At 41.8% G+C, this 10,620-nt stretch overlaps 1 protein-coding gene across 1 annotated transcript in view; it reads right to left on the bottom strand.

Annotated features, from left to right (window-relative positions):
• Positions 1-771: 771 nt before the first annotated feature.
• The window catches only part of KLF9 (KLF transcription factor 9), a 29,833-nt gene continuing 19,984 nt past the window's right edge, over positions 772-10,620 (bottom strand). Inside the window, exon 2 of the mRNA XM_055272308.1 lies at positions 772-4,194. Within this exon, the coding sequence (XP_055128283.1) occupies positions 3,965-4,194 (230 nt within the window). The 3' untranslated portion in view covers positions 772-3,964. The remainder of the gene's footprint in view (positions 4,195-10,620) is intronic.

Genomic DNA, 10,620 nt, shown 5'->3' with positions numbered 1-10,620 from the left:
ATAGGTGTGCTCAATAAAATGAGTCAAATGAATGGTACACTCCAGTAAATCCCTTGCTGCTGTGATGCAGGCATAGAAAGATGCAGGGTTGAATTCAGCAGATCCAAATTTAAACACTGTCTGTGCCACTTATTAGATGTGCCTCTTGGCAAGTTATCCAATCCTCAATTTCCTCATCAGAAATATGTACATAATAATAATTATCTACTGTACAGAGCTGCTATAAGGATTAAATGAGAAAAACCTAAACACCCAACACCATGACTTGTTTACAATAAAAGCTTAATTAATACATAATAGCTAGTACATGTCTGCATAAATCTCTCACACACACACACACACACACACACACACTTTGATGCTTGTCTTTGCTTGGTATTATGTTTCTACTGTTGAGCCAATGAAACCTCAACTTTTGTGTGTTCTTATTAATGTCGTATCTCAAGAGCACAATCTGAGCTTACAACTTTCTCTGACCAGTTCCTAATACACCCTGCACAGTTATGAGCTCTAAAAGCCTCTTAAAGTGATTTATCTCCCAAAATATAAATATTCCCCTTCAGCATAACACAATGGTTTCAAGTGATCTCTATTCCATCTACTTCCTCAGAGGTCTGTGAATAGTAAATACACACAAGTCTATATAAATATTGCATGTGTTGAAAGGTACAGGGTAAAATCATCTTTGCATTCATCCCAAAATCCTGTGAACACAGGTTAAAGAAGTAACTTTCATTATGGTGAAATAGCCACTTTTTACAACACATAATGGCTGGAACAATTCAGTCTTTATCATTTATTATTTTTATTTGGACAACATATATACATATGTACAAAATACCTACTGTCAGAATCCTCTTTTATAATTTCATTTGATTTACAAAAACGGGACAGCAAAATAACTTAGGTCACTAATACTGTACAAAAATAAAACTGATTAAACAGTTGTAAAGATCAGTATCTTACAGTGTTACAGATCATCTGATGTGAAAGAACATCTCAATCTATCCAGAGTGATGAGTACTGTGCTAAATCTATCTGCAAACTGACAAACTAATCAGTTTCTGTAATTATAACTACCAAATAGAATTCTCAAAAGAAGCATGATGTGGAGCTAAACCTTAAAGCCAGGGCATCATTCCACAATGGTGAAGGGCTTTCTTCTTCCCTAACCAAGGAGAGGAGATATCTTAACTCTAAAACTGTTAAATTTTCCAGAATATGACAACTACTTACAGTATTAGATAAAACAACTTTTCTTTCTTTTTAAACACCTGCAATAGTCTTTCAAAAATTCAGTTTGATTAAAAAAGTAAACAAAAATTACTATCCTGCATTTGGATTTTCATAAGTTAAATCCATGGCCTTTTTAATATAAAAAGTAATTGTTTCATAGTTTTAGTGTTCAATGAACTCTAGTAGTCCTATTTGAACCATATCTTGATATAGTAAATCTAATTAGAATGCTGGTTCCTGTTTTGTGACATTTTAAAACAGGATTTAATCACAAAGAATAAAAAGTCTTGAGTTTATACGTTACATTACTATAACATATAAGAGAATATCAAATGTGTGTTTGTCAACAACTTGAAAAGGCAAGTAACAACTTTTTTGGGAAGTAAATTGTGCATTTTTTTAAAACAAGTTGCTGCATTTATATCCATCTAAGTGCTTGACAAAAGCCACATTTAGATTTACTCCTGAAACTATAAAGATTGTCTTTCACTGACTTTGCCTTGCTTTCTTTCGTTTCTTTCTGTGAGGGAAAGATGACTTTTTACAAGTTAGCAAGTTGCTAGGCAACCCCAAACTCCTCACTCACTAAAAGGCAGCGTGCAGAGTATCATAAGCAGAACCATTCCATGAGCTCAGTAAGAAATAGGCAGCCTAACCTATTTCGTATGGAAGAACAGATGTCCTTAAAACTTATTTTGGACACAGAAATTAAAATTTGGTTTAAAATAAGTGTTTCAAAAATCTGAAACAGAGGTAGAAAGTGTTCTTTATTTTTCCTGACATGTTTTCTCGTGAGAAAACACTTTCCTTTTTATCCCATGGACTGCTCCCAGTCCCTAATGTTAAAAGCAGTTCTCTTTATAGAACTACTAATACAACTATGTTGGTTAAACAAAAAAACACCGTGCTAGTGATGGCTGTTGTATTGGAAGTTGGAGTCAGCCGTGACCCGCGCCCACTGCAGGAGCCCACATTGATTCTGAATCAGAAACGAGTATGTGTCAGGTGAAATAGGTAGGCACCCTATGTTTACACAACACATTTCAGAGCACAAGTATAAACTAGAGTGCACCATAGCTCCCTGTTTTAAATATCAGATAAAATCATCAGAAAGCATTACTTCTGAAGAAAAAAATGTAAACATTTCCCCCATGATCACTGCTGACTCCCCTCATTTGAGGTCTTTTCTTAACTAGGAAAACCCAGTTCACTTTTCTGGCCTCGTAAAGGCCACAGTTAAGTTTTCAGGTAAATGGCATATATATGGATGTAGTGGTTTCAGCCATTATAGACACCTAGATGCAAGATATATTAGTGGTGAGGCTATTGATGTAAAAGATACAGTGATGTGATTTCATTCGTAGTATTCCATGTTGCCTACGTTCTCCACAAGGGACGATTTTGCAGTCTCCTCTGAAATCACCGTGGTATTTTCCCTTGGCGTTCACTACTTATAGGGGTTGATTTTTCTGTTCCTATTTCAGCTCCCTTTCCTTCTACATAACTCTTGCACCCGGGAGTGGGAGTTTTGTAGGAACACAGGAAGGAGACCAACAAACCTTTTTCCCCAAAATATAGGTGTTTCCAGATCTCATTACTGTTATGCACACATTCAAATAAAACCCAACAGAGTCAAAAGCTCTCTCCCCTAGTGGCATTAGGATACAATAATGATGTTAACTAAAAGCATAGGAAAATTTGGAAAAGTTAATAGAGTTAAAATTCTGTTGGTTCTTTTCTTTTTCTTTTGCAAAACACTACCCTCCTTCTCCTTCAGCATCTGTTGTGTATATTCTGCCCTCACATCTCTGCCATGATTTCTTAGGGAAACGTGTATATTGTAAAATAAGCAGATTATAATGTGGTGCCAAACAGAACGTCTGCTTCTATCCTCAAAGCATGTATTTAACTTATTCATCCTCTGCATTAGAAAATAAAAGTGCAGTTTATGTTTAAAAAGTACAACCCATACAAAGCAAGGTTTAAAAGTTCTGTACTTAGTGTAACCTTTCAAAGGTTTGTCTTGATTAGTATAAATTCAGACTCTGCTTACCCATTGACTATAAGTAACTGTTTTTTGTTTTCAAGTCTTTAGATGACAGATCATGCTGGAGTAGATATGCTCTTGCTTGCATAAAGACAGCTGTGCTATGGCGTTTTTTTTTTTAAATCTCAAAAGTTAACGTGATTCAAGAGAGTGGTTTTGCTAAACAAACTGAAGCACACTCGTCATTACATTAAAAGGTAAGAAAACAATTCTGAGAGACAGCAAGCATAAAGGGCCCAGAATCACTGTGCGAGGCCACAGGTCAACTCACCCAGCGGACATATGTACACCAGTGTTGAATCTTTAAAATTCTACCCCAGTCTTGGCCTTACCCCCCTCCCCCCACCCACTCCCTACCCTCCCCCCCAAAAAATAAAAGGAGAAAACAAAAAAACAAACAAACAAAAAACCCAAAAGCATTTGCCTTCCCTCCAACAGTCAGAGACGGGTTCAGAGAGTTGCCTCTTCAAGGGGACCAAGTGTTGTTGACTTTGATCTTAGGCTACAATGTGCTTTTTAAAAACAATGCAGGGAGAGGAAAATCAGAATATTGACCAAAGAGCAGTGACTTCCTGTGCCGTCAGTATGCCTCTTCTGGGGCTCAGTTTTCACGCGTCTGTTTCCTGGGAGTACTTTTGTCCTTTCGGGGTCCATCCCTCCCTGGCTTCCATGGGCAGCACCTCACAAAGCGTTGGCCAGCGCCTTTTTCGATCGCTTGATCATGCTGGGGTGGAACTCGGTGTGCCGCCGGGCGTGCTTTGTGAGGTGGTCACTCCTCATGAAGCGCTTCTCACACAGCGGACAGCGGAACTGCTTTTCCCCAGTGTGGGTCCGGTAGTGGCGAGTCAGCTCATCTGAGCGGGAGAACTTTTTAAGGCAGTCTGGCCACGTGCAGGGAAAGGGCCGTTCACCTAAGAGAAAGGAATCAGAAAGGATACAGTTTAAAGAACATGAAAAAAATTCCGAAGGGCGGTCATGGTCAATAGTCCCTACGACTCAAAGGATAAATCCCTCGGAGATGATTGTTATGTGTCCCCCTCCCCAAAATCCCTAATGTTGAAGCCTTAACCCCCAGCACCCCAGAAAATGACTGCATTTGAAGTTAAGGCCTTTAAAGAGGCAGCTGATGTTAAACAAGGTCATGAGGGTGGGCCTTAATCCACAACTGGTGTCTTCATAAGAGGAGACAAGGACACAGACATGTGAAGACTAGGGAAGACCTTGGGAAGACAGGGATGAAGCCACCATCTACAAGCCAAGGAGAGAGGCCTCCAACGAAACCAACCCGTCCCCCGCCTCCACCTTGGACTCCCAGTCTCCAGGACTGTGAGGAAATAAAGTTCTGTTGTTTCAGCCACCCAATCTGTGGTTGTGTGTCATGGCAGCCCAAGCTAATACAATGAGAAAGTTGCTAACATCACTAAGGAAATGAGCTTGCCATTTGGTACCCAATGGGTCCCCTGGAAATTATTTTTTCTGTTTTATTCCACACAATTGCTGGTTTCATAAATTCTTTCAAGAGTAAAAAAGCTGAGCCTCTTTGCTAAATTTCTTGGTGTCATAGAATGGAAAAGAACTGGCATTGGGTCCAACCAGCCTCCTACCTGGAACGAGCGTTTCTCCCTGAGCTCCTGAGTGCAGGGGCCACTCAGCAGCTGGTTGTTCCTGAGCATCTCTGTCACATCTTTTATTGATATAAAATCTGCCTTCCTGCAAAGGCCACACTTAGTCATACTGTCTTAACACTAAAAATAAGTTTGTGCCAGGTGTGGTGGCTCACGCCTGTAATCCCAGCACTTTGGGAGGCCAAGGTGGGCGGATCACCTGAGGTCAAGAATTCGAGACCAGCCTGACCAACATGGTGAAACCCCAGCTCTACTAAAAATACAAAAATTAGGTGGGTGTGGTGGCATGCACCTGTAGTCCCAGCTACTTGGAAGGCTGAGACAGGAGAATTGCTTGAACCCAGGAAGCGGAGGTTGCAGTGAGCCGAGATCACACCACTGCACTCTAGCCTAGGCGACAGAGTGAGACTCTGTCTCAAAAAGAAAAAAAAAAAAAAAGAAATGTTTGTTCCCTCTGCCACATAATAATCCTTTAAATATCTGCAGATATGTCTTTCTTTAATATCTTCTCCCATTTCCAAACAATTCCAGTTTCTTCTATATTCCTCATAAAAGACGAACTAACATTGTTCTAAGCACAGAGCTAAGGGCTTCCTGTGCCCTTCTCACTGAATTCTCACAAGCACTCCACAAGGTTGCCCCATTTCACAGATAAGAAAACTGAGGCTTGGAGGGTTAGACTCTGTACTCAGGGTCACATAACTAGAAAGCAGAGTCATGAACTGGCCCTGTCTACCAAGGCCCGTGCTCTTGGCCACTTGACTGTCCTGACTCCCGGGGGTCCTGGGGACTTGACAATTTCCACATCCCTCTTTCCGATTGCTTTCCTTGGATTCACGCTAATGTCTGTGTCCCACTGAAAATGCAGCTAAGTCATGCCTGCCAGATGTGATCAGGCCAGCATCCAGAACCTCCTGCTGCTCCCCACCCCACAAGGTGAAGGCAGGCGAGTTGAAGGCCGTGTCTGCGTTTGGGGAGGACATATACAGGCAGACAAGCAGACGAGCTGTTGAAGATGAGAACCGCACTTGTTCCACTTGTAAGTGACTGCCATCGCCCGGCTCCCAAAAGCCTGCCTCTGCCTACTCTTCACACCTTTCCAAGGACAGCCGACAACAGCTGCTGCATAGACAGAGGACATACAGCCTCCTGGTTTCCACAGAACTCTCCAGACACTCCTTGGCTAGGTGTGAGGAGTGAATATTTTCTCACTCCTGTCCTGGCCTTCCCGGAACCCATAGAGAATTTGCAGAGGCTAGGAGCTGTCCAGCGTGGTGCATTTGAGTCATCCAAAATTATTCATTCTATTTTCCCCAGCTTCTCTTAATCTGTGCTGATGAGATGCAGAAACATGATAAAACAAAACAAAACCAACCAAATCTATCACCTTTGTGATAATCTATTCATGATGAAGGCTCTCTGCTGTTTTCTAAGCAGAGCAATAGTCATAACACCCTGTACAACGTACTTTTCGAGGAAACCCAATGTGTCTGTAGCAGTTGATCCTCTATGTGCAGATCTCCGTATAAACCCTTATGGAGCTCTGAGCTGAAAAGCTATGGCAGCAAAAGGCAATAGCAAACCAATGACTGCTGGGCCCTACTCAAGGTGGATAAAGAGGTAGGGTTATTAATGCATTTTGATGCTCGGGGATGGGGCTGCAAAGAGGAAAAAAAAAAAGAGTTTCCCTGGAAAAACTCAACAAACACATGGAGTTCAAAACTACACTTCTGCAACTTCTATTAGATAAACAGGATTTTAACCCACTTCAGCAGACCTTTGAGCAAAAGTCAAAATACAGATTGTTACAACCCAACAAGGCTGAGCTTCTTGAGGCAAAAATAATGTCATGTATGACTTTTGTCCTAGTCATGGTGCCAAGCATTTGGTAAATGCTCACACTTTACACACACACACACACACACTCTCTCTCTCTCTCTCTCTTCCTCCTCCTGGTCACTCACATTGAAATCTGCTCAGATATTACTGGTTACTGGAGAAACCTGAGCTATTCCAGAATTAGACTGCAGTGAAGTCCTCTTTAACCCCAGTGAAGCAGTTATGGGGGACATGTTTTTCTAAACATGTTCTATTAAAAATATAACAAGAGGTCAGAACTCATAGAATGGTAAGTTGCAAAAAGCCAAACCAAACCAAACCAAAATGCCCTCTCTGCTTGGTCCTTTTTGGAGCCCTTTCTCCACTCCTTTCTGATGTGGCGGTGAGGAAAACAATGAAAGGAAGAGCTCAGTGTTTTCTCAATGCATGTTAAGACAAAAACTCATTAGAAGTGGTTTTCTTGGAGGAATGCTAATGTGGCTTAGCCTCCTCACTGGCACATGTACTCATTTCTTTCAAGTGAGTCATGAGAGGAGGGGGTTCATTTAGTTGAGGGGATCTGTGTCCACTGTGGGAAAAATGGACCAGAAGATCATTCAGCTGTGGGCTAGGATTGGAAAAGAATTAAGATACTCTAGCTGTGTTAGGAAGATGGCTTTATAGAAGTGATCATGGAAAATTGGCATGAAGCCATCAGAACAGGAGAACTATTAAGTTTCTATGCTTGTGACTTACATATATTTCAAGTGTAATCAAGGTCTGTTCCCACTGAATTCACTTTCGATCTAGCTGACAGTGATACTCTCTTGACTGCCCCTTGGAGCTGTCATTTTGTGATGGTTCTCATTGCTTCTAATCCAAGTGCTGTCACTGACCTAGCATCCTTATCCCTGAAGTGTTTCACAGACAGCAGAGAGGAACACCCACAGAGCCCCGAGAAAATCAAGAGCCAGTAGAAGCCTTCGTTAGACTCATGTAACTTGTATAATTCAAGTTTACCATTTTTATGCATTTAAAAAAGATCTGCTTGGAAGTGAGTTGCTAGTATAAATGGCCCGGGATCATTTTGATTTATCTGGCATCCTTTGGAAAACTTTTAAAGACTTTTTGGTCAGTGATCTACATCAGGGGCTAGCAATCCACATCCCACTGGCCAAATCTGGCCTGCCATGAGCTAAGAATAACTTATACCATTCTTATATTCGGGTTTTACCAAGTGGTTGAAAAAATTTAAAAGAATATTTCATGACAGGAGAAAGTTACATGAAATTAAAATTTCCTTGTCTGCATATAGTTTTACTGGAAACAGCCATGCTCATTGGTTTAAGTGTTATCTACAGCTGCATTTTCAAAACAGCAGCGTTGAGCAGTTGCCCACAGAGACTGTACAGCCTGCAAAGCTGAAAATATTTACTATCCGGCCCTTTTGCAAAAAGTTGGTTGATTCCTGATCTCAATCAAAAGTCTTGAAGCCAGGCGTGGTTTTGCACACCTATAATCCCAGCTACTGGGGATGAGGCATGAGAATCGCTTGAACCTGAGGAGCGGAGGTTGTGGTGAGCCAAGATCACGCCACTGCACTCCAGTCTGGGCAACAGAGTGAGACCCTGTCTCAAATAAATAAACAAATAACAGAGGACTTGAACTTCTAACTGGCCACCAGAATTTGTAAATTCAAATGCCTTCAGGAGCCAGACACAGGTCAGGGACAGGGTGGGAGCAGGTGCATTCAATCATGGATCATGATGGATTCCATGGTGAACTGAAGGGTGCTTCCCCTACTTAGAGGCATTCAATTTCAACATTATAAATTATGGTGCCACCCAGTGGTGTGTACACAGGCTGGATTCTGCTTAGGGAACTACAATTTGCAGCCCTTTGAAAAATCTCCCACCTTTTTAATACAGTGGAAAGTTTGGATCTAACATGCCATGATGTTTAATCTAACATCCTGGCATATAAGTTAATGACAGTCATATAATAAGGTATTATTTAGAAAATGATAGATGTTTTGCACTTAAGAAAGCATGGAATGGGGAAGTCACATGTAGACAAGAACAGAATTAAGGCTGAATGGGACCAGAGATGATCTGCAGAGGAGGAGAGGACTGGCCTAGAGAGATGGTGACTCCACCTTCATCTGGCAGCCTGGGGGAAACCAAGTTAGGCCCTCTCTTTGAGGCTCAGTGCTAAGGTCTGAAGGAGAATGGTCAGCCTTCATGCTGAACAAATCACACAGCAATGCAGCTATCAATTAGAGAATCTTTAAACCTGTCTTCAGTACTAATGAGAGTTACCATCCTCCTGAGGAGAGGGAAAAAAATACCCAACAGACTTGTACCACTGCATTATTTCTGGCCTTCACAGGAAAACACACCCAGAGGCAGTGACACAATAAACTCCACTTTACTGGAGCACAGCTGTTAACAGCACAAGTTTCTCTGAGTTCTCATTATTTATATACCACTCCCTGCCCCTTTCAGTAACGAGATAAGCCCCTCTTGCTGACTGACTCAGCTCAGAGTATAAAATAAATGTGATCAAAAAAGCTACGGAACACTCCACACAATGTGTAAAAGACTTTCTTTGCAGAGACAGATCAGGCCTCCAGAATTCTCTTGGGCCTACGGAGGGTGCAGGAGCAGCAGACTGGGGCCCCCTGGCTATGTGCTTGCCTACTTAGCACAAAAGGACACTCGCTGCTTTTGAGAGGGAGCCTCCTTGACTGCTGATTAGTTGATGCCAAATGAAGCCAATTTTTTTGTGGGCAGTCCTGAAATGAATGGAGGTGAGTTCTCCACAGAGAAGACAGAGACCGGGCACTTGCCAAGTGCCAGGCTTGCTCACTGGACATAGGCAACCCTCCCCAGACTCCCTGAGCTGTCCAGGCTGCCACTGAAGTCCTGCCTGGGGTCAGGGAGGCCTGCCATCGGAATGTTGTCTCTTTCCTACCTGGTTCTTCTCATCTTCCCTGCCCCACCCAAGTCCAGGGATGGGTCTAACTTTAATGGAGACAGGAAGGTCAAAAATACAAAATCAAAAGCTTCCATTGCATCTAGCAAAAGTAAACCAATCTGGTAAAAAAACAAATCTAAGGGATTTAGGCCTCCTTTTCAGAACAGAACTCAAAAAGTGCCAATTAAGAATTAAAGTTTCTTGCAGATGTACAAAATCAAGACTTCTTTTAGAAGAAAAATAATGCTCAGCTGCTCAAGATGGATCACTTGAACACAGAAGTTCAAGACCAGCCTGGGCAATGTGATGAAACTCCATCTCTACCAAAAATACAACAAATTAGCCAGGCGTAGTGCTGCTTGCCTGTGGTCCCAGCTACTTGGGAGGCTGAGGTGGGAAGATTGCCTGAGCCCAAATGTTGAGGCTGCAGTGAGCTATGATTGTGCCACTGCACTGCAGCCTGGGTGAGAGTGAGACACTGTCTCAAAAAAAAAAGACTGGTTTCTGATTGCAAAAACAGCACTAGGATTCCATAGATAGAAGAATAATTTGGGCTGGCTGTGGTGGCTCATGCCTATAATCCCAGCACTTTGGGAGGCTGAGATGGGAGGACTGCTTGAGCCCAGGAGATCAAGACCAACCTGGGCAACACAGTAAGACCCCAACTCTACAAAAGAAATGTAATTTTAAAAAGGATAATTTGATATTAAATCATACTGATATTATTCCCCCATTTAACAGCTCATACACACACACACTCACACATACACACATTTAGTATCATTTAGTATCATACACACATTCTTATCGTGTACAAAATACTATGTGATAAAATTGAACAACCATCCCTAATAAAAGCTTTCAGGAAAATAAAACAATTCCTCAGCAGGATAAAAGATCAGCTCTGAAACCTTTCCT

Source organism: Symphalangus syndactylus, chromosome 3 (assembly GCF_028878055.3).
Source record: "Symphalangus syndactylus isolate Jambi chromosome 3, NHGRI_mSymSyn1-v2.1_pri, whole genome shotgun sequence".
Lineage (NCBI taxonomy): Eukaryota > Metazoa > Chordata > Mammalia > Primates > Hylobatidae > Symphalangus > Symphalangus syndactylus.
Note: the sequence above shows the minus strand (reverse complement) of the source record. Positions and strands in the feature narration are given on the sequence as shown.